This window comes from Brachyhypopomus gauderio, chromosome 16, assembly GCF_052324685.1.
Source record: "Brachyhypopomus gauderio isolate BG-103 chromosome 16, BGAUD_0.2, whole genome shotgun sequence".
NCBI classification, from domain to species: Eukaryota; Metazoa; Chordata; class Actinopteri; order Gymnotiformes; family Hypopomidae; genus Brachyhypopomus; species Brachyhypopomus gauderio.
Window position 1 is genome coordinate 11,466,994 of NC_135226.1, and position 25,217 is coordinate 11,492,210.

Sequence of the window (25,217 nt, forward strand, 5' to 3'; positions counted from 1 at the left end):
ATCTTTATGGTCGTTAGGAAGGAACATTATAGGATATTACATGGCTTTGTGATCAAATAAACAGCCACCATTATTCATGACACATTTATAAAGCAAGGGAAAAGTGATATGTGTGTGTCGAAGACTGAACAGAGCATGGATTAAAGGCATTTTTGCTCTCAGGACATCTGAACATTCTCATGGTTTAGTCTGTTGAGCACTAATATAAAAAAAATAATAAAGAATATTTTGCATTCTTGCTGGAGATACAATGTGGCATTTAGGCATGGCTAGTTTGTATATAGTGGCTTGTAGCCATTTGATTTGATTATTTATATAATTATTTTTTATTTCTATTTGAGTTTTGCTATTTAACTACCATCATGACACAAAAAATGCATTTTATTACATTCTATAAGCATGCAGATTTGGTAAGAAATTTCTGCTTTGCTATTACACCCAGTTTCAGTAGCAGGGCATCTTGGCCATGAAGTTACAGACACGTTTACGCATTTAAAGAATACATACTTGTTTATTAGAAACAGAAGGCATCTTAAATTGACGTGAATCTGCCCTGCATTCTCACAATGATCCGGGAGATTAGTACAGTTCTAATATGTACAAAATAAATCATACAACTTAAAAAAAGAAAAAAAAAGACGAAATAAAAGATGAAAATGAGGAATGAAAAAAAAGATGAGGAATACAAGGCTCACACCAACTCAGCAAGTTTTTATGACTTCATAGAAAAATACAATTTATTCCAATGACATAAATCCCAGCCAAGATATTTACATACAAGAATATTTACTACAACCGCATACTTCACAGTACAGCTGTACAAAATATCCAGTGAGAGTTCAACATTTCAAACACTCAGCAAACTACACACAACACCCAAACCCAATCATACCATAACATGTATGACAAGGACATCAATCTCTCAGCAAACTACAACACAACACCCCAAACCAATCACACCATAACATATATGGTGATGATTTTTTTTCTCTACCCAAGGCACTAATCAGAAAATATGTTTTTGCCCCCAGATATGAACAAATAAGAGAAAAATATAAATAATACTTGTTTTTTCAGCATACAGTTTAAATTAAGTAAAAGAAAGTCCAGCAAAAAACATCTCTATGTTTCTATTTCTGTTTTACAAATGTAAAGTCAATTCTCATCTCAAACGGGGAATAACATTTTAATGACCTATATGGTGTGCTTCTTAATATATCATTTGCAAACAAGGCTGCATAGAGAAAATTTAATTAACCCCAAAATGACAACACTGTAACACAGACATGGTGGGTTAAAATGGTCCAGCCCATCCCGGGGTAGCTAGATACATCGTGCTAGCTGTAGTTGATACTCACATATATGGAAACTGGCAAACATGCAGCCGGCTCATCCCGCGTGGTTGAGGTTACACTCTGTTTGAAGGGGAGAGATGGGAGACCCAGGGCGGGGGGGACCTCATTTAACAGCTGCATCTCTGAATGGAAGGCTGCTCTGTAGGGTCTGGATAGCACATGTGAAAGAGGAGCCATCTAAGAAGTGGTGTGTTCTGGGAAACAAGATCCTTCCAGCACAAAGACAGCCAGGGTGGAGAAGAGAGAAACAGGGATCCAAGAAAGGATCCAAATGAGAGTGACCAGCAGCACCGGTCCTTCTGGTGCCAGCTGTGGTCTTTATATGCTACTACAAGGGTCCTGCTAGCGGGAGTTCAATTCAATAAACTAGTTTTATTACTGCTGACAGCAAGACTTTAACTGTTTAGTTCAATTTATAAAATATAGCACTCATTTTAAAAAAAGGCCTTCAGAGGTAAAGGTTGAACTTAAAACAGCCTGTACTGATACAGATACTGATACTGAACAGATATTGAACATATGTATTAGAGTATTATGTTTATACTTCATGCTGCAGACTGGTCTAATATTAAGACTTAATTGTTCTTAATTGTCATAATTGTTGGTATTTGTGTAACTGACAAGTGTACTTCAGTAAATAAATCTGGCATCTTCTCTTGATTACCAGGATGTCATTTTACATCCAACAACAATATAAATAAAAAAAAAACATCTTATATTATACACTAAAAAAAGGAAACTTTCCTATTGTGTTTACAGTCCAGTGGAAATGAATGTTTCAGCCCCCAGGTAACTTGTGTGCTGTGCCGAGTCTTGCAACTCTCCAAAAGGGCCGCAGTGCAGGTGAAATGGTGAAATATTTTACATGGATAAAGAATAGTTACACTTGCAACTAGTTTTCAATGCAACATCAAAACTCCTCTATCTTAGTAAGAATATAAAGTCTAAATAACCAAAACAGGTTTGAAGTGGCAGCATGGAACCAGCGTGAAATATACTGCACCTGGTTTAGAGCTTTAAGTCACATGCAGTGTGGTCTCTGGCATGAACGCATACACATGCAGAGTAGCTTAATTTTAGCAACCTTATTTTCATTTCATGGGCTACCCTGTGATCATGAGCACTATGAACCCCTCCCTTTATGTTAGAAATACAAAATAACACAGGCATATAACATGGATTAGCAGTCAGCTAAAGATGACCTTTAAATGTTCCTCAAATTTGATGGCTAATAAATACCACAGCCTTTAATCTTCAGGACATACAGTCTTTCCTGTAAGTTTGGTAATACTATATTTGTGATTGGCTTTTAAGTTATTGTCTTCAAGCGATGCTCCTCTGATCTGTTCTCACACATACCATTCCCTGCGAGAGATTACAGATCCATCTGTGTGAGATACATAGTCACAATCTGTGCAGTTGTCGTAGCAGCTCCCCTGAAGATAGGGGGCGCCATTGTTCAGCGTGGGCCCGTGGACGAGAGGCCCACTCGGGTTAACGGTGTTGCAGCTCTGGTCGTCGGCATAATAAGAGCATGTTTTCTGAAGGCTGTCTCCCCATCCGCCCTCGTCTTTGGTATAATTGGGGTAGATGACGTCCCCGTCGGGTTTGGGTTTCAGGTCCTGGCTGCCGCTGCCGGAGTCTTCGGCGAAGACGTCGTGAAGCTCGTGGGGCTGGAGTTCGTCCAGCTCCTTCTGCATGTCGCAGGGCCCCATGTACTGTTTGGTGTAATAGTCCCCACGAAACGTCCGCCGCTGCCGGATGTAGCACAGCGCTCCGGATCCTAGCAGCAGAGCCAAGAGCAGGACCCCACCCACAGCTCCGCCCACAGCCCCGCCCACAATGCTGGTTGAGGGAGGGGCCAATGTCGGGGAGGTGAAGTGGGCGTGGCGCCTGGCAGGGGATGTGCTGGAGGAGCCGACGGTGATGCGCTGACGGGTGGAGGGGACGGCAGTGGTGGGTGGAGGTTCTAATGGGAAGAGCGGACAGAGCAGAACGTTACAAATCAAGAGAGAGACTGAGAGAGAAGGAGACACCATAAAGACTGTAGTGCACAATCTAGACTTTCAGGCCTTACAGCGTTTGGACTTCATAGAGTTTTGTTTTATCATGAAGCTAGTACATGAAGGCGATCAGGGTGGGAACGAGCGAACGAAAGATAAAACATTTGCATTTGGGAGAGCAGAAGATGAGTCTGATGATTCAGGTGAGGAGAGTGTGGCTCTGCAAGACAGAGGAACCTAGAGAACGTGGGCTGTGTTCCTACAGGATTCTGCTGGCACAGGAAGACCTGCTTCCCTTCCAGAGGATGCAGTGATTTTGGAGAAGAGCAAGCACAGCTAGCCCAGACGGAGGAGGAGGGCTGTGAGGATCCATCACAGAGGAAGGGAGAATGGGTGTGAACACAAAACTGAGACGGAGGAGCTTCAGAGCATGAATCTCCCAACATTCAGAAACTTCCCTTTAAATGTATACACCATAGTACTGAGAGGGTTGACATAGAAGTATATATTAGTCTTTGGGCTGGGGGGAACTTTTTTTATTTTACTGATCAGAAGAATAAAACTCAATCAGATTCAGTCAGCAAAACTACAAAGTCTCTACAATGACTGTTTAAGACTAAGAACACACTGACCCAACTACTGGCCATGACCAGCAGGGGGCATCAGTGCCCCAATCCCTCACATACACAACACAAGTGCTCAACACAAGTGCTAAACGTGTTTCTAGCCACTGATCCGTGGACATCACTCTGGCTCTCACTCTGCCTTAATACGCTGAAGACAACTACTTGGTTTGTCATATAATAACTGAAGCGCTGTTTGGATCAGGATGACAAAGAAAAACCCCACAAAAAAAATTGAAGCAAAGAGGTTCTCATGTTCCATACCTAGAGAACATGTTCAGGACAGCAGCAAAACAAGCCACTTAGAGACAGACTCTGGAGAATATTAATCCATCCTGGCAAACAGTATATTAATCCATCCTGGTCAAAAGGATTTTGTCAGTTTTTCCTTTGTTGAGGGTTTCCTGAAATCATGCAGAGGAAAAACAGAAAAGAACTCACTCGTCATGGACGCTGCAAAGACCTGAACCACTAGTCAGGTCTACTCAAGCTAGTTCTGGCCTTGCATGCTGACAGAAATGAGCCAGTCTGATGTGTCAGGTTCAGAAAAGGAGTTGGACAAAGCTCGTTCTCTCCGGACGCACAGCTGGGTAGAACGAGTCTCAAAAGAGGACAAAAATAAAAGAAAATAAACTGGGCTGACATTGTGGCACTGAACATAACCTTCAAAGTGTTCTTTGCTTTGGTGAAGCTTCTAGTTTTTGTAAAAGGATATTGAGAAAGCAGAGAAACCTGCTGGTGGGAACTTAACAGAAAAGAAAAATGAAGAGTTGGGTTACTTCAGCGTGGTTTCAGGATCTGCACTGCTGACTCTCAAAGGCCCACCAGCCCCCCCTCTGGGCACTGGACCTCAGTCCAACACATTGGACCTCAGTGCAGCCCACTGGACCTTAGAAACACGCTGCATTTGGCTAAGCCATTGAAGTTGATTTAAATAGGCTTTTCAACCAGTGTATAATAATAATAAAGCATGTGTGAAATGTGTAAGAAAAGTAAATTCCAACATAATTTTAATCATCAATAATGTTGACACTCTGAATCACGCAGACATCCTTGGACCAGCGTAGATGCTGGCAGTTGTCCTGCTGCTTGGTGATTTATGAGAGCAAAGAAAGATGTCGTCTCACCTCTTACCCAGATGTCTACTTCCTGAGAACGTGATCCCACAGCATTCTGAACATCACACCTGTAGGTCCCAGAATCGTTCATCTGCAAAGGACGAGTGAAGAGGAGACTTCCATTCGCTATGACAACGCCGGCAGGCATCTGCACGTCCAGCCTAAGAGGACACAAGGTTTACGGGTTTTTACAGGAAGCTAATTTTGCAAAAGGTTTTAAATCTTGCCTTGGGAAAGACCACTGAGGTAAATAAAACTCTAGCATGGGACAAACACATGATGACTGAGTCTGTCACGCGTCTGTTGGCAGGTGCACACGGTCAAGTTGCTCCTGCCAAACAGATGTGTGTGGAAGCTGTAGTCACCTTGTCCAGAAGAAGGCGTGAGGGAGAGGGTTGGCACTGGCTCTACAGTCCAGCTTTGCATTCTCTTGTCCCACATACCAACCCTGGTCTTGGCCTGTCACCAGTACATCTGGAGCAACTGAAACCAACAATGTCCAGAATGATCACTCACTCACTCATTGATTCACTGACTCATTCATTTTCAAGTAAATGCTTCAATACACCCTTCACCGTCGAGTCTTAGTTACACACCACATACTGCAGTCTTCCACAAGAACAGTGCTGCACATGACTATACTGCAACAGAGATTTAAAAAGAATCTATTATGCAGTTATACCCACAGGACAAGCTTAAACTATCAAGCAGTCACTCTCTTGCATATAAAACGTTTCCCTACCCAAGGAAGTGAAACACATGTACACACTATAAACATAATGTCATTACAAGACTCAATCCCATGGGCTTCTCCGGTTGCTGATGCTGGTAAAATCACTGCGTGGTCGTTTAACTCAATCATCCTCTTCCTGTTCCTCTTCAAGACAAGGACGCCGCCGCCTCGTCATGCGCAACATATATGGGAGCAACTGATTCTCCAGTGAAAAGACACTCTGATTCCTATTTTCACATCATGAACAGGGCAGCTGTGGGCTGAGCACATTTGGCTGGTGGACCCCTCGACCTTGCAGTGACATTGGAACATGTCAGACCTCCAGAAGCGCTGCGGTGTTCCACACTGGTGCTGACTGCTATGCCACCATCACGACAGGGTCTGAGGAACTGCTGTGAAATGTGCCAATACACCTGTTCATCAAGACCCAATGATAAGGCAGTTGTGGCTAATAATGTGGTCGGCAAGTGCAGTTTTGGAATTCCAAGTGTAGTGTTGTAAGTGTGAGTGTAGTTTTGGAAGTGTGAGTGTAGTTTTGGAAGTGTTAGTGTAGTTCTGGAATAGCATGCACTGACGTCCATCCTACATAGCAGTCAACCATCATCTCTTTATAAACATTCATTAGCTTCTGACCTTGAGACATTTGCCAGTGTATACACCCTTGTAGTTACTTTCTCAACATTTTTATACACACAGAACTGTACACACACATGCATGCACACACACGCCCACCCACACATACACCGCCACCCCCACACTCACACACCTAGGCCCTTAAAAATCAACAACAGTTTGCATCAATTTGCAACCACTGCAAATGAGTACCTTACCATTGCACTCTAATACGTTGGTTAAAGCAGTGTCCTTTTCACAATACATCTAAAGGGATTTACTAGGCACTAAATGCCGTTTCACTGTGTGTTAACCTCAAGCTCGTGTGGTTCCGCTCCTGCTGCTAAACCTTCTAGGATCTGATCAATATTACATAAAGCACCTCCATTAAGTGACACTCTGTCCAGACAGACGCCAGGCGTGGAGGTACATTAGAATGACCGCGGAACCGTTTCATGGGCAAGAGAGCACAACAGTGAAGCTTCTGGGCAGAATGCTCTGTACCATCATCTTCTTTAAAAGCAGCTCTTTCCTGGACCACCACTTTGTAGTGATACGAGGGAATCAAGGATGCAGCAGCAAGATATCATCTCCGAGTGCATTTCAGCTGGAATTATACCACAGCCTTGCATAAGACACAGCTAATGCAGTTCAGGCATGGCTAATGTAAATCAGATACAGCTAATGTAATTCAGGGTAGCTGCACAAAACCTTCACAGGTGGTGAACGCACGAGGCCTTAGCCACGCCTCCTGAGAGGGAAGACCTCCTACTGCAAACTCACACTGTACGTCCAGCACGTAGGGGACGCGGAGGTCCATGGCTAGGGCCGGGTGGCGCACCAAACAGGTCAGGGCGTGTCCACGGGCGTCTCTGCTGGGATCCCAGACGTAGTGCAGCTGCGTGGTGGTGGTGCCGGCCGGCTCCTCTTGGGTGACCTCCTCCGAGCGGCCGGACAGGTCCGACTCCCAGGAGACCCGAGCTGGAGGGCGAGCGCTCTCGGCGGTGCACGTGGCCACGAGGACGTCTCGGTCCCCGTCCACCAGCACAGCAGAGCCCGCAGACACGTACACCTTTGGCTCGACTGAGCGGAGGGTTAGAGAGAGAGAAGAGAGAGAGAGAGACAGAGAGAGAATGTAAGTCTGAGAGTGTTTGCAGGATGTCAAGGAGAGGATGTTTTTTATTTATTCTTCTAAAGCATCAATTATAAAATTACTGATATTACTAAAGTTACTGATATTGACCCGTTGTACTACAACATGAATAAATAGGCATTACAAAACAAAGGCAGGTGTGGGGTGTGACAGCAGGTGTGGGGTGTGTCAGTAGGTGTGGAGTGTGTCAGTAGGTGTGGAGTGTGACAGCAGGTGTGGAGTGTGACAGAAGGTGTGGGGTGTGACAGAAGGTGTGGGGTGTGTCAGTAGGTGTGGAGTGTGACAGTAGGTGTGGGGTGTGTCAGTAGGTGTGGAGTGTGTCAGCAGGTGTGGGGTGTGACAGCAGGTGTGGAGTGTGACAGTAGGTGTGGAGTGTGTCAGTAGGTGTGGGGTGTGTCAGTAGGTGTGGGGTGTGTCAGTAGGTGTGGGGTGTGTCTGTAGGTGTGGAGTGTGTCAGCAGGTGTGGGGTGTGACAGCAGGTGTGGGGTGTGACAGCAGGTGTGGGGTGTGTCAGTAGGTGTGGAGTGTGACAGTAGGTGTGGGGTGTGTCAGTAGGTGTGGAGTGTGTCAGCAGGTGTGGGGTGTGACAGCAGGTGTGGAGTGTGTCAGTAGGTGTGGAATGTGTCAGTAGGTGTGGGGTGTGTCAGTATGTGTGGGGTGTGTCAGTATGTGTGGGGTGTGTCAGTAGGTGTGGGGTGTGTCAGTAGGTGTGGGGTGTGTCAGTATGTGTGGGGTGTGTCAGTAGGTGTGGGGTGTGTCAGTAGGTGTGGAGTGTGACAGTAGGTGTGGGGTGTGTCAGTATGTGTGGGGTGTGTCAGTATGTGTGGGGTGTGTCAGTAGGTGTGGGGTGTGTCAGTAGGTGTGGAGTGTGACAGTAGGTGTGGGGTGTGTCAGTAGGTGTGGGGTGTGTCAGTAGGTGTGGGGTGTGTCAATAGGAGCCTGGCTCCTGATCCCCATTTAAACCTGCATGATGTCAGTGATTGGGGATGTTTTGGAGGAAGACGACACTGAATGTATTTTATAATCGAAAGCCCCCTGTTTGTTAAATGGCTGTTGTTTGTAAAGGGGCAGCATCAAAATGCTGCTCACAGAAGCGCTAAAGCCTCTAAAGCAGTGGTGGGATTAGAGGAGTCGGACGTTCTGCCAGTTTCTCTGTACTGTGTGTTCTTGCACTAGTGGCTAGAACATGACACTCCAGAAGACGCCCTGCTTGTCCTCAGAGCAGAGATTTACCAAGCTCACGCAAGGCTAACAAAGGGAGTTTATCTTAAACTAGCTAAAGAAGAGTATTTAACAGGTCTTTGTGAGATGAACAGGTATCTACACTGACATCAGGTGCACACTGATTCAGAGTGATGAAAACTTGATGTTTGAGCAGTGGCTGATGTTTGTTATGAAAACAATCAACGCATGCTGACCAATGCAGAACTGAAATGAACACAGGTCAATGTAATGAAATAATACAAAGCTAATATAATGCAGCCTAACTTTACCCACAATTACAGTGATGTAATATAATGCTGTTAAATAAACGTTACTCTTTCTCCTGAAATGTCACTCAATAAAAACCTGTTAGTGGCTGCTTGCAAAACAACATGTATATCCACGAACGTATCGCTAAGCTGCCTCAATCCCTCCTCCCCTCCACCCCATATCCCTCCTTCACCCCTTCTCCTCTCTCCTTTACCCCTCCTTCACCCCTTCTCCTCTCTCCTTTACCCCTCCTTCACCCCTTCTCCTCTCTCCTTTACCCCTCCTCCACCCCTCCTCCACCCCATATCCCTCCTCCACCTCTCCTCCTCTCTCCTTTACCCCTCCCCCCTCCCTCCTCCCTCCTCCACTGGGAGTCCCTGCCGCTGGGCTGCTTCCTGTAACTTGTGGCCATGTGGCACAGTTGTCCAGGTCCAGACGAGGTTGTCTGGTCTACACACCTGCCTGTCCTGCACCCACACAGCCCCCAGGGCCTCTGCTCCAATTATAGAAACAACCACACATGCAATTTTCAACTCTCCATCCTTAACACCAACCTCGTGGTAACCCCAACCCCCCCCCACCACCACCCTTGTGGTCTTCCCCACCCCCTCACTGTAAACCTGCCCGCTCCACCCTTCACCACCTTCACAGTAACCCCTCCACTCTCCACCCATCACCACCTTCACAGTAACCCCGCCCCTCCACCCATCACCACCTTCAAAGTAACCCTGCCCCTCCACCCTTCACCACCTTCACAGTAACCCCGCCCCTCCACCCTTCACCACCTTCACAGTAACCCCGCCCCTCTACCCATCACCACCTTCACAGTAACCCTGCCCCTCCACCCTTCACCACCTTCACAGTAACCCCGCCCCTCCACCCTTCACAGTAACTCCGCCCCTCCACCCTTCACCACCCTCACAGTAACCCTGCCCCTCCACCCTTCACCACCTTCACAGTAACCCCGCCCCTCCACCCTTCACAGTAACTCCGCCCCTCCACCCTTCACCACCCTCACAGTAACCCCGCCCCTCCACCCTTCACAGTAACTCCGCCCCTCCACCCATCACCACCTTCACAGTAACCCCGCCCCTCCACCCTTCACCACCTTCACAATAACCCCGCCCCTCCACCCATCACCACCTTCACAGTAACCCTGCCCCTCCACCCTTCACCACCTTCACAGTAACCCCGCCCCTCCACCCATCACCACCTTCACAGTAACCCTGCCCCTCCACCCTTCACCACCTTCACAGTAACCCCGCCCCTCCACCCATCACCACCTTCACAGTAACCCCGCCCCTCCACCCTTCACCACCTTCACAGTAACCCCGCCCCTCCACCCTTCACCACCTTCACAGTAACCCCGCCCCTCCACCCATCACCACCTTCACAGTAACCCTGCCCCTCCACCCTTCACCACCTTCACAGTAACCCCGCCCCTCCACCCTTCACAGTAACTCCACCCCTCCACCCATCACCACCTTCACAGTAACCCCGCCCCTCCACCCATCACCACCCTCACAGTAACCCCGCCCCTCCACCCATCACCACCCTCACAGTAACCCCGCCCCTCCACCCTTCACCACCCTCACAGTAACTCCGCCCCTCCACCCATCACCACCCTCACAGTAACCCCGCCCCTCCACCCATCACCACCCTCACAGTAACCCCGCCCCTCCACCCTTCACCACCCTCACAGTAACCCCGCCCCTCCACCCATCACCACCCTCACAGTAACTCCGCCCCTCCACCCATCACCACCTTCACAGTAACCCCGCCCCTCCACCCTTCACCACCTTCACAATAACCCCGCCCCTCCACCCATCACCACCTTCACAGTAACCCTGCCCCTCCACCCTTCACCACCTTCACAGTAACCCCGCCCCTCCACCCATCACCACCTTCACAGTAACCCTGCCCCTCCACCCTTCACCACCTTCACAGTAACCCCGCCCCTCCACCCATCACCACCTTCACAGTAACCCCGCCCCTCCACCCTTCACCACCTTCACAGTAACCCCGCCCCTCCACCCTTCACCACCTTCACAGTAACCCCGCCCCTCCACCCATCACCACCTTCACAGTAACCCTGCCCCTCCACCCTTCACCACCTTCACAGTAACCCCGCCCCTCCACCCTTCACAGTAACTCCGCCCCTCCACCCATCACCACCTTCACAGTAACCCCGCCCCTCCACCCTTCACCACCCTCACAGTAACCCCGCCCCTCCACCCTTCACCACCCTCACAGTAACCCCGCCCCTCCACCCATCACCACCCTCACAGTAACCCCGCCCCTCCAACCATCACCACCCTCACAGTAACCCCGCCCCTCCACCCTTCACCACCCTCACAGTAACTCCGCCCCTCCACCCATCACCACCCTCACAGTAACCCCGCCCCTCCACCCATCACCACCCTCACAGTAACCCCGCCCCTCCACCCATCACCACCCTCACAGTAACCCCGCCCCTCCACCCTTCACCACCCTCACAGTAACTCCGCCCCTCCACCCATCACCACCCTCACAGTAACCCCGCCCCTCCAACCATCACCACCCTCACAGTAACCCCGCCCCTCCACCCTTCACCACCCTCACAGTAACTCCGCCCCTCCACCCATCACCACCCTCACAGTAACCCCGCCCCTCCACCCATCACCACCCTCACAGTAACCCCGCCCCTCCACCCATCACCACCCTCACAGTAACCCCGCCCCTCCACCCTTCACCACCCTCACAGTAACTCCGCCCCTCCACCCATCACCACCCTCACAGTAACTCCGCCCCTCCACCCATCACCACCCTCACAGTAACCCCGCCCCTCCACCCTTCACCACCCTCACAGTAATCCCGCCCCTCCACCCATCACCACCCTCACAGTAACCCCGCCCCTCCACCCATCACCACCCTCACAGTAACCCCGCCCCTCCACCCATCACCACCCTCACAGTAACCCCGCCCCTCCACCCATCACCACCCTCACAGTAACCCCGCCCCTCCACCCATCACCACCCTCACAGTAACCCCGCCCCTCCACCCATCACCACCCTCACAGTAACCCCGCCCCTCCACCCATCACCACCCTCACAGTAACCCCGCCCCTCCACCCTTTACCACCCTCACAGTAACCCCGCCCCTCCACCCATCACCACCCTCACAGTAACCCCACCACCTCCACCCTCATGGCCATTTCCACTAAAGTGCTGATGTTATGCTTTTTTTCCTTGCCCACCTCTCCCCCACTGCCTCTGAAAGAAAAGGAAAGCAGTTGAATTTGAGTGTGTGTGTGTGTGTGTGTGTGTGTGTGTGTGTGTGTGTGTGTGTGTGTGTGTGTGTGTGTATGTGTGTGTGTGTGTGTGTGTGTGTAGGCTTTGGCTGTTGGATGGTGAGGAGATGGATAACGATTTCCCATCAGCAGTGGAAACAGGGAGCAAAACTGGGCTCCTCCCCAAGACTGCACCATACACCAGCAGTGTGGCCATGGTTTTGCATTCATTCATAAATGTCGTAGCGTCTGTTTAAATGAAGTCCGATTGAGAGAAACAGCACAGAGAACGGGAGCGGAAGGAGAGCAATGGTGGTGATCACTGAACTTGACCGTATGCCACATCTGATGTGCTTCACAGTAAAAGCTTTCTGACTCCTCTATGTCATCAATGGCACACAAAACCAACGCCTGTATGCAAAAGCAATTTACGGACTTCAGCTGCTGTGGTTCACACGGACGGGTTGAACGCCTCTCCGCTTGAAAGAGCTCGAAATATCATACGTCAGTCATCCTTATTGCTGCTGAAACTTTGAGTGCAATCATTATATAGATATTTTATTGAAGAAACTTATGTCTTACTCGTCTTGGTTTATGCCTACCACATAAAACAAGGAGACTACAGTTAGTCTCCCTCATGGATGTCAAACAGTTAGCAAGGAAACGACACTCCAGTACTGTTTTTATTCTGTTAATTAGGGGTGCTGTACAGGGCGTCTCCCCTGTGGACTTGTGTACACTAATTACAATCTACAAAAATAGCACATTCCAATACTTCTTGACTAACTGCTACTGATTTCTGTAACTGAGGGAGTTTTGCATGTAAACAAACAAGTAACAATAAAGGGTTGTAAAGGAACAAATCAATAAAAATCCCCACGATTTCTTCCCTAGCTTCTCATGCGACATTCAAGGTGTCTGCATGCAACAGAACCCAGCTTCCAGCATTTCACCCATGATGCTTAGAAATCTCACTTTGCTGACTAATCGAAGCACAAAGTCTTTAACAGATGGCAGCGAAACAGATGGGAGCTCAGACACCAAACCTCCACGGGGGACAAGACGCTGGTTTTAACACCGTGAACTGGCCAGGGTATAAAGCCATGTGTTATACTTTCCCCTTTACCTTATTAAATGTACGAACCGAAAAGTTTTTATCTCGACAGACCTGTGTTGCTATATCGGTAGATGCCAATACAAATGATTTATCATTTAACTTCTACAAATATAAACCATTATACAAACTATTAACATCATTTAAAAGTAAGACCATTCACACACTAACATTTTTGTTTCTTTACAGTTCACTGTAAACTTAAAAATGCAACAACAACAATGATAAAATCTGACTAACCCCCGGGGAAGAAAATACAAGCATTACAGCCCAGCGTCAGACATGCCTTAATGAATCATTCATTAGGCATTACAGAGTCTCTCAGTCAGACAAGAGGGCAAGTATGGAGCCTTCCGGACAGTCTCCTTCCTTTCTGCTTCATAAACTAATCAGCCATTCAGGAAGGGCGTGCCGTAGCCCCGCGCCGAGCTCTTCCACTGTTCCTTCATTCCTTCACCTCTGCTGCTCGCAAGTTCAGTTGCACTCAGTTGTGTAAAACAGCGCAGAGCTGAGTACCCTCAGAGATTCAGGTTCAAATCCCAGCTATGTCTGGAGGAGAGGGATGGTAGCCACCCAGAACTGCGTCTGCACTGCCGTTCAGCAGAAGGAAGGTGTTAACCCAGCAACTAATGGGACAGTTACCTGCCTAACTGGGAATGAATACGAGGGGCAGCCTGTACATGTGTATGAGGATATCTACACCTGTGAACCAGCAGCTATGCCAAGTGACTGAGGCCTACCCATGACGTCCACGTAGGTGGAGGCCTGCGTGTTGCCTAGTGGGAAGGTGACCACTTTGCAGGTGTAGGAGCCGACGTCAGCGAAGCCCACGCCCTCCAGCAGGATGGAGGCGTCTTCCACGGAAGGGTTGAGGAAGCGGACACGCCGCTGGAACTCCTCCGCCACGGAGGTGCCGAACTGGGGGTTGAAGACGGCCACGGTGATCATGCCTGCTGGGGTGAGGCGCTCCCAGGAGCTCTGGGTCAGGCTGAGGTTGGAGCCCACCTCCACGCGACAGCTCAGGGTGGCGTTCCTCCCCAGCACCACGCCCACACGCTCTGGCACCAGCACATCGGTACTGCATACACCTGCAAACCAAACCAGAAATTACTCGGTATTGATTATATTATTAAATTACATATTTATTATATTTTACGATACCCCCTGAAGAACGATACTCGTCGGATGATTCGAACGGTACCCGTTGAACACCTTGGTTTTTCGAAAATTTTCCGCCACCCACTACTACATCAACACCACGATATGAGCTGCACCTCATGCATTTTAAAGCAGCTCTAACCCAACAGCCTCCTACACTGATCTAACCAAACTGTCCACGCTTGCACTAAAACACTGGGCTCGGTTTGGCCTTGGCTGACATGATGTCCCTCATGGGAAATCTGGGAGGTCACAAATGAAGCTAACCGGAGGGAGATCTGCGAAGGCAGGTAATGAGGCTCTTTGCTTTCCCTTGCTGTAATTACGCCCCACACAGGATGCATAGGTACCAGGCGAACACACGCGCACACACCCGCGCACACGCGCACACACACACACACACACACACACACACACACACACACACACACACACACACACAAACACACACACACACACACACATACACACACACACACACACACACACACACACACGCGTCCCGCTGGTACACCATGGGAAGTGCTCACTGTCCCCACTGCTCCCTTTCTGAGCGCCTCACATTATAAAGTTCTGGAACGAGATTAAAGATCTGCAGCTGCCTGGATGTTTTTTTCCTTCGTTTAATGGAGGGGCCTCTGATCTTCGCCTCACACGGCTTGCTGCTGCATGCTGGAGGTAATTTCGGGAAACGTGTCAGCACGATAATCTGGAGAGTCTGGAGTTTGGGCCCGAGACACTGAATAAAGGTGAAGGATTCTGATGAAGAACAGACAACACGGGGGATCACAGAAGATCGCCTTAAAGGCATGAAAACCACGACACAAATCAGTTTCAGTGATCAATGAGAATTGTTGTAGTTTGCCAAAATCTTTTTGCCTTTTTTTTTATTGCTTAAGCTACGTCTTCCAGTGACCAATGAAAACTGATTAAATGATAGAGGTTTCCATAACAACAATAGAAGGAAAACTAAAACTCGAGTCACACGCCGGAAATGATCGTGTTCTTACAGAAGGGGGGAGGAGATCACATGTGCACTGAACAAACACAACCAAAATAGAGGAGATAAATTACACACTGCAGGCTGAGAGCCGTGCACAACTCACTCTGGAACCAAAAGTCACTCTGGGACCAGAACTGTGCAGAACAGACATAAGTCAGACACACACAGTCACCAGGACCACATTCACATTCTACAAAATGTAGATGTGAACAAATCGTGTGATTGTGCTTCTTTCCATTCAAGCAGCAGACTCTGAACACTACAAATGAAACATAGTGTTTTAGCACAGGACTCTCTCTGACCTGCAGCCTACGCTCACCCTCACGCCGTACTTTCACAGCTCATGTGTTTTACAACCTTCCAATGCTGGTGGTCTATATCAGATAGATGGACGCTGATCCCCTGACTGCTTCCATACCCACTCTAGAATTGTCTGAACACACACACACACACACCACACACACACAAACACACACACACACACACAGGCGCACACGCTCAGCAGCAGACAGTGACCCTCCGGAGCTGCTTGATCCTGCCTTTATTCTGAAGAAAGAGCAGAAATATCTCTCACTTCTGCTGCAGGGCTCCAGGACACAGGAAGGCATGTTGAAAACAAGAGAATAAATCAGCATGACTTGATAAGGCAGTCCGTGCCCACGAGAACACAGCGGCACAATCTCCTTTCATTTTGTGGCGATAAGTCAACTCTTCCGACTGCAGAGAAGCAGCAAACAGGTATTTATTGGTCCAAACACACCACGGCCATTTCAGCCACTCGCTTTCTGCTTTTACTTTCAAAACTCCGCCAACTTAGTTCACCAACGTCACACACACGTGCTGAAATCAGCCCTGATAATTGCATGCAACAGACAATGCGTGACCAATTAACAAGTTCTGCTCCCCCTCAAGGCAGGATGACTGAATCAGGGCGGCAGCTCCTTCTGCTCCTTCTCCTCTGAGTGGTACCAGCAGCTGCCACCTGTCCTCCTGAAGCCCACAGCACACCACCACTGACCTTGTACACACACGCGGGCGCACACACACTTCACCAGCACATGCTGCACGGACGTCTCCTCTTCAGCGAGGACAGAGATTAACGGCGGCAGGCGGAACGACACCGGGTGCGGGGCCCGCAGCATTAACGCCTGCCTGTTCAAGTTCTTGGCATGCCGGGCCAAAGATACCCCACGCCCCCGCCCTCCGTACGCCGCGCGGCACACGACCGCCCCGCCCCGCCCCGGCAGGGAGCCCGCAGGACTGTGCAATTCCAACTGGATGCTGTTCCTTCTGCCGGATCAGGCGACAGGCAGGGGGAGAGCGCAGTGTGGACAGATGGCTTCTGCCTCAGACACCTGAACGCAGGCCAGAGCAGCAAATCTGCATTCACATATCATTTGCTTTAACCGCGGAGAGCAACAGATCCCCCTGGACTCAAGAAAAATATATATAACAAAAGACATTTCCTATTGCCATGAAAAATAAACACGCAAAGTGTTGTGCTGTTTAGTAAATGAGTGCACGAGCCTATTAAAATGTTCCTTTCACATAACAAAACATTATTAGCGCACTGTTAGACCTGGAAGCCTATTAACTGGTGAGTCGTGACAAGTATAAAATGACCAATAAGCAATGAAAATGTACTGTATAATCTGATTGATGCAAGTCCAGTCAATCTGTATAGAAGAGCAGGGAGGAGCAGGGACCATATGTGGGTTAGAGTTAGGGATAGGGATAGGAAGGGTTAGGATTAGGCCTGAACATATTTAAAAAGATGACGTGAGCGGAAGGAGAACCCAGAGGAAAGTGCATGAATGAACGAATGAATGAATGAATGAATGAATGAATGAATGAATGCTGGAGATATGCTGGTTCATTGAATCCAGGGTCTGCATTTGTTTTTCTCCCTTTTGACATGGCTAAGTGCAACAAGCTGTCCACGGGCTCCCACTGTAAATCTGAGCTCTCCATTATGCATTCCAACGGCCTCCGCACTCGCCAAGTGGCCCAGCGTGAACTGAGCTCTGCACTTGACCTCCAGACATCTCAGCTGCATCTGTGAGTCCTGCACTGTCCCGTCGGAGCCTTAAAAAAAGCCCCGCGTGATGAGCAGCTGTAGGGGAGGGGTGTCCGCAGGAGTCCTGAAAAGTGGAAAGTTATCAGGACCTGTCAAGACACTGCCCCGCCGACATTCGGGCCCCTAATGGACACAGGGCTGTGGGCAGCAGGGTTGGCGTATTTACACTGGAAACATCAGAGTGCACAATGACCACCAGCGTCTACAGCGCATGCCCCACTGTCTCATAAAGCAGTCCTCACTGTGGTATTCTCCACGGCGTGTCACAGTGATGACTGAAACACTAGGACATTAATATAAGTTAATTTGATAAGACTGAACAGTGGCCTATTTCCTGGCCAAGCATGTCTCACAGGGGCTGAGTGAGTGAGTGATTAAGCACTCATTAGAATAAGAATGTGTCCACTTAAACCTTGCAAGCAGGACGCACAGAGATGGCTGACAGATACAGCCATCGCTACAGACTCAAGGGCAGGCCAACCTGCAGGGAGTGACCCAGATCAAGGCTCTGGGTGCTTGAGCAGGCAGAACTTCTCACAGACCTGGACTTTCACTTCAAATACTAACAAACACATGTTCTCCCAGTATACTGGCCCCTTCCTTAGCTGGAATTAAAAACTCTAATATTGTTTCTAAAGAATGTTGCTTCAAGCACTTACGGCATCTACAGTATAAGAAATAAAACCACAAACAAACAAACAAACAAACAAAATACATGCACAGTATTGATTAATGCAAACCAAATGATTTTAATCCTCAAACCCATCCTATTGGGAACCATCACTGGAGCGGTTTTGTGATAATGGGATATATTAAAAATGAATCAGCTGATCTTTAGGCAATGATTCCTTCAGTGGTGGTTAGTAGTAAAGCCCTCATGCCTACTGAGGGTTTGTACTGGGTGTCCTGTTGCACCACAGTGAGGCTGTACTGCACATAGGCCGTATATACAGTCTATAGTACTGCACTGCCAACCACCAGGGCAGACAGCTTGGACATCATATCTGCCATCCCTGTGTGGTGTGAGCAATAAGAGAATAAATATGGCTCAAAGATGCCTTATTGGTGATGGTCATGTGATGATGGTTCACAGCTAACGGTAATGGTAAACAATTACTAAAGAATAACATCAGAGGAGAACATTGGTAGCACATGCTTGGTAATGCACGCTTGGTAACACAACTTTAAAATAATGACTGATACGTCTGCATACTGTGGATCACACGTGCAGTGGACTTTTCTTGAAAACCATAAGATCACAGGTGCTGGAAACAATGTTGCCTTAGCTCTTTCCTTTTGAAAAACAAACACGGGGGGGGGGGGGGGGGGGGGGGGTGTTATACAGATCTCTACTCTACAAAGCTGAGTAAAGATCACTGGTTCTTTAGGGTATAATGCTTTGTGTTTGAATCAGGGGTATGCGGTGCTGAACTGTTCAGTAGAACACCCACACAGTTAAAGCCTACCAGCCTGTTCCTTCCGACTACTGTGTGAACCATTCAAACTCAACACTGACCTTCTCCAACAGGCCAGTTGTTTCCCCCCATTAAATCAGGATGTGTGTCATGGTTTCACTAAGGTGGTGTTTCCTCCCCCTCTACGGTTTCCCCTTTACATCCATCAGAACAGTCATTATTTAAAGGAAGATATCAAACGTGCTGCTGCACCTATCATAGGGTTTGAAGACCTTCTCACCACAGTGGAACTACTCAACTCTGTTGTCTGAAAAACAACTTGGCCTAAAAAGTGTGGCAAACACCACCCAGACATGATTGCTGGGACCCCACTTTACCGGCTAAACAATACAGAGGAAAAGAACAGGGTAATGGCACACGAGTGTGGGTATGTGGCGATCGCCTCTCCAGGGGTTTGGAATTCATTGTGCTGTGTGAATGAGCGATGTCTAATCCGGGAGCTTATTATCAGAAGTCAAAAACGAACTTAGTGGCCCTGTCATGAAAGGCAGCAAGACCGTGATCACTTCTGCGTTTGCACTGGGATCCATTAAACCATAATGTGTGACTGCTGTAATGTGCTTGTTCCAAAACTTTGCAGTTAACAGCATTTTAAAACTTTCTACCACTACATTACTTAGATTTATAGTTATTTTCCTTTGCCCTTAAATCACTTGGTTTCTTAAAAGTAAAATGATTTAAAAGCACAGGCTATCCTACAAATGAATGAGGCATCTTACAGCAATGCAGGCCATTGCAATGTTGAGTGCATGTTATTTTTTTAAAGGTGATATGCAACCAAACTTGGAAGTCTTGCAATGCAGTGTGTTGAGATTGAGAATGAAGAGTGTATCTGTTCAAGGGAAATGGATCTGGCACTTTGACTCCTGTATACAGTACAACAGAAACACTTCAATCTGAAAGCAAGATGATCACAGATATTTAAATACACGATCAATGAAAATGTGCACTGTTTCAGATATTTGATGAATGCTCTCCTGTTTTGTTTATCAAGACCCACTTCAAAAGCACTGTGTGATAGCATTATGCAATATCCACACACCGACTCCTTTACTGACTACGAATCAATACCTTTTAAATGTTATTTTATGTTTTAATGTAAGGCTGAAGTAGGGTGTGACTCCAGGCCGTGCAAAGCTTTCACAACACTGCACGCTCCAACAAAGGCACAAAGGAGAGGGGGACAAACCAAAGAAAACAAGGCTTTGCAGAGCCACTGAACTGCAGTGGTGAGGAAAGCAGTGGTTTGGTCAACAAGGGACACCGAGGCATTCTCTCGGTCAAAGGGCGTTCACTTTCCCGCCACACCCCCCGTCTCTCAGTCAGTCTGGTCCTCACGATGGCAGACTGGTGTGCTCATCAGTGCACACACACAATCCCACCCACCTTGAGGACTTAGTTGCCCACGGGTTTGTTTACACGGGGAAGCCTGATGGCGTAAGTCACAAACTGGACAAACACTGTTAGTGGAGAAGAAGGACTCGTCTGTCGGACCAAGCCCTGGTGACATGTTTATTTACTCCACAGAGCAGAGACATTTATGCCGAAGGCCTGAGTGTGGGGAACACTAAAGTAAGATCTCCAAACTGAAAAACTGAAAGAGAGAGAGAGAGAGAGAGAGAGAGAGAGAGAGAGAGAGAGAGAGAGAGAGAGAGAGAGAGAGAGAGAGAGAGAGAGAGAGAGAGAGAGAGAGAGAGAGGGACTAGTTAGCCTATTTAATGCAGGATTAATGAGAGAAGGTTTTGCACACAAGGCTGTGATTTTGGGTAGACGGATAGAAGTGGGTTTCACAATGAATTTCACAAAGTATACATAGAAGGCAATTTCATCAGAAGTAAAGTTGTTGCACACAAAAACTCTTCTGGTTATTCATGTTTTGGCTCAGAGCTGTGGCTTAAAACAGTGAATAACCCAAGAGTAGTAATGAGTAGTGAGTTCACAGTTCAGCGGGGAATTCTCAACAAGATGTGTAAAATAATCAAACATTTGGCTATATCACAGCTGACCTGTCAACAAGCCTGTACCTAAAATACCCAACACTTGTGCCATACCTTTGTGGTCAGCTCTCACACAGGATTTGAAAATGTTGAAAATAGAAGCCAAAATATGACGAACAAACCTCACTCACTGGAGAAGCCAGCCAACCTCTACTGTACTGTACTGAGACTAAATGATGAGTTTCTTAGAGTAGAAATTAACTTCTTAAGCTAAACGGAGCTGCGAATGAGCTGTTTTCCTGCTCAGAAACTCTGAATCACAACTCAAACAAGCAAACAAGCTATTTGTTCTAAAGCTCTACCTACACACAGGCTGACGGACAGTGTGAGGATGGTTTCAACATGCCACAGACGCCTGAGAGGAAACCAACTTTAATGCAGCCCACAGTGCCATAATGGTAGACCTCTGGTTTTATATCTGAGACTACTGGTGAAGGTTTGGTGTGAGCTCCTGGATTTTAAATGCATGCTTCTGGGTAATGTAGTCTCTACTCATACAACCATAACATTTCAGAGCTCTACAGTCCAGTTGATTGTACTATCATTAAATTTTACCATTCTAACAATTATAACAAAATACCAACAACAGCATTACAGATTGTATAATAGATTTATTTTGTTTGTTGAACCTAATCATTGATATTTCAAATATTGGATTGTCTGTATCTTTAATTCTGTAATGTGCATGACAGAAAATCCAAACAGCCCAAACCCCAGATTAGTGAATGTCACTGTTTTGCATATAAAAGAAATGTATTTGAAAGACAGAACTTTCACTCAAAAGAGCAAAACACATCTCAACAGCACCTACCAGTTTCATTACAAAAATGATGTAGTCATAACCACCACTGAGGTGCTGGAGCATCACCAGGTCCCTTCAGCCCAGACAGATTCATGTGTCACATGCCTTACAGCACCAGAGACCACCACTTCCCACTCCCTAATGGGAAGTCTATGTGCAAGACAGGAGACACAAACACGGTACATCGCGTCTGTGGTCAGGCCTTGTACCCGAGTGCGGCCGCCCCGGCCCACAATGAAGCCCAAAAAGTCATCTGCTGATGTCCCTTCTACAATAGAGCCTTTTAAGGGGATTGGCAGATCCCAGCCTGCTACACAGGCAAAGTGATATTAAAATAAAGAACAAAGATGAACAAACTGATGCCACATATGTTGTGAGAGCGAGGCTGGATTGACTCCTTTTTGATTTATAAATTAGGCACATCTATTTATGATCTACTTGCATTTTAGTTCAGACAAGGCAGAGATGTCTGCTAAGGGGAAAGGTTCACCCCATCACACTGACCGCCAGAGTAAACATACATCATGCTGACTAACACAGTAAACCTGTATCACACCGACTGACAGAGTGAACCTGTATCACACTGACAGAGTGAACCTGTATCGGATGTAATTGGCACTATTATGAGCCAAGGATCAGCCTCTTGCCTTTTTCTTGGTATTTTATGAAGGCTACATGAATTATCACACATATAAACCCTGTCGGTGGAAACACAGATGCAATACCCACTTGCTTTACTGACAGAACTGTTGCGTGTGGATCTATTCACACAGGCTTGAGCACTGAAGTGCTGTACTGATTCCTCATTCAGCAGTGGAAGGTCAACACATCTCAACGTAAAGACATGGACAGGAAGACAGAACTGAGCAGCTACACACACTGCACTACGGCATCACAGATTTCAGAAGTATGAGCGTAGCAGTATGAAGAAGGAACATTTATTTACTGTGGCTAGAGAAAAACGGAGTTGCTCACAGACTTGACAATAACAGACAGGCTATCCTTGTTTCTCTGCCTCCAACACTCAACACCAGGCACACACTGACACTGGACCACACACACACACACACGCGCACACACACGCGCGCACGCACCCACACACACACACACACACACACTTATACAGGATGTAATGGCTAGTAAATGTTTTATGGTAAGCTAAGCACACCACGTTAACCAGGCAGATCGCACTGGACTCTCCCACCGGGCTGATTTTTCCGTTTGCACTGGACAGTTTTGCACACCTGTCACCGTATTCAACACTGCACACCTGTACTTTATTCCTTATTATAGATTCTCTATTTTCTTGACTATGTTTTATTTTATTTCTTTACATATCTTATACTGAGATATATTACACTTATGGTACCTTTTAAGACTTCTTTTTGTAATTAATCTTATTATATTCTCATTAATTTTACATTTTACTTACTCAGTTGTAAGAGCGGCCATCAAAGCGTTTCACTGCTGGTTGTTACCAGAATGACTACAAGCTCCATTGTGCATATGACAAATAAACTCTGATTTGATTTGAGCTTCACCAGATCCAGGCAGATTGTGGAGATTTACCAGATGTGTAAAACTCCTGTTCAGAAAGCAGATGACTGACTTTGCCACTTGAACGTACAGGCAAAACAAACTGTGAAACTAATGCGATGATGCAAAAATCACAGCAGGGCACTTTCTGATCTTAACCTCCATCTCTGAGGCCCACTGGCTGCCTACAAACTTTAGGTTCTTAAATGTACCAAACATTTCTCCAACATTAATGTGTTACCGAAACCAATGATTAACTCAAGCAGCTGGATCATACAGTACAAGGCTCTGTCCCACCAATCCTCCCTATTTGAGCACAGGAAGTTGTAGTGCATTTTCTAATGCCTCAGTGTATCAGTAAATTTTAGATATTGTTAAGACAACAGAAAAGAAAAATGTAGTTGGCGAAGTGCCCGATAACAGGTCAATACCTCCAGACTCTGCTGCTGCAGTCTTTTCCCTGAACTGAAATTTGCATTCCCCTGGACCACCCAGTCCATACATCACCCTTTCTCTCCTGCTTTTACCTACCTCACTCCATTTCTACGTACACCCCACTTCTGCTACCCTAGCTAACGTTAGCTCAATCCCTAGCAAATCACTGTTTTCATTTTTCAGCTATCCAGGCCAAAGTGACTGAACAAAAACAGACAATGTGATTAGATGCTGTTGTGTTCACACTGGCTTTTAGCTATCCTGATAAAGACAGCTGCTAGCAAGCTCTTCATTTCACTGGATTCCTATCTGGGCATTACCACAGAAACGTTAAAAGTTCAGATTTACAGCCTTATTTCATACTGGGGCATCTTACAAATGAAACCATGTTTTATTACACACCTCATTATAATTGCCTACTAAGACGGACTATCCTGTCAGCTACTACATGCACGATTTCAACTAGGATATTACCTATACCGTTATATATCGTTATTTAGCTACTGTTAGATTTAAAAGGTTTGTCAATAGATTATCTAAGTTATCGTCACACAAGCTAATGATTTAGCAAGGTAGGACGGCTCTTTATAAAGTGATTTTACCAGTATAGTATAGTATAGTGGATATTATTTTGCTAAAACGTGATAAAGTAGCTCGACCTAATAGAGCATCATTCACGGCCCTTCAAGCTAATTACAGTTAGCCTGCTAGCGCGGCTAACGGACCACAGCTACAGAGTCCGTTATGTGACCACCGAAACTTACTGTTACCCAACTTGAAAGCTAACTTCAGGCAAGTTAGAAATCGAACTGAATAACTCAGAACAGCCTACCGGTGAAGACGACCAGAAGCAGAGCGGGGTACACGGACAGTGCTGGGGATATCGAGGTATCCCTCAGGACGGACGCTCGTCCCCTCGCCATTTCCCAACGCCGACGTTAAGATTAAATCTACAGAGTGTGGTGCCGCAGCGCGCGAGCTCTCAGCGCGCGAGGCTTCTTCTCCGCGTGGGCGTGCCGCGCTCGCGCGCTGCGCTCAACCAGTACCTCTCCTCCGGACCACAGACAGGGCGCTGAAGTTAGGGGTGCAATTTGTATTTCTTGTCAAAGTGGAACTTCAAACAGCACATAAAAATAAGAAGAGTATTTTTTATTACGGATTAGTTGACGCATTTATCCTGGAGGCAAAAGAGGCTGATATCAAGCAGCCTGATTCTTTTTCCTTATTAAATTTGCAGGACCTAAGCTATAAAGTACAAGCGCCTTTAGAATAGATGTTCAGA

The 25,217-nt window shown here is 47.2% G+C and overlaps 1 protein-coding gene across 1 annotated transcript; it reads right to left on the minus strand.

Moving 5' to 3' along the window:
- Nucleotides 1-500: 500 nt before the first annotated feature.
- On the minus strand, nt 501-24,931 carry nectin3a (nectin cell adhesion molecule 3a). The gene is made up of 6 exons (XM_076976687.1): nt 24,768-24,931; nt 14,193-14,540; nt 7,228-7,527; nt 5,465-5,582; nt 5,109-5,260; nt 501-3,324 (listed from the first exon to the last, which is right to left on the minus strand). The coding sequence occupies exons 1-6, from the start codon at nt 24,856-24,858 to the stop codon at nt 2,705-2,707; spliced, it is 1,629 nt and encodes a 542-aa protein (XP_076832802.1). The 5' UTR covers nt 24,859-24,931; the 3' UTR covers nt 501-2,704.
- Nucleotides 24,932-25,217: the final 286 nt, after the last annotated feature.

Bases quoted from the DNA above. Each gene is read 5' to 3' on its own strand.
- nectin3a (XM_076976687.1), bottom strand. From the start codon at position 24,858: ATGGCGAGGGGACGAGCGTCCGTCCTGAGGGATACCTCGATATCCCCA. The intron at 7,528-14,192 runs GTAGGCCTCAGT...CCCTCCGCTCAG, and splicing joins CACCTACGTGGACGTCATGG to TCGAGCCAAAGGTGTACGTG. The intron at 5,261-5,464 runs GTGACTACAGCT...GTGTCCTCTTAG, and splicing joins CACGCCTTCTTCTGGACAAG to GCTGGACGTGCAGATGCCTG.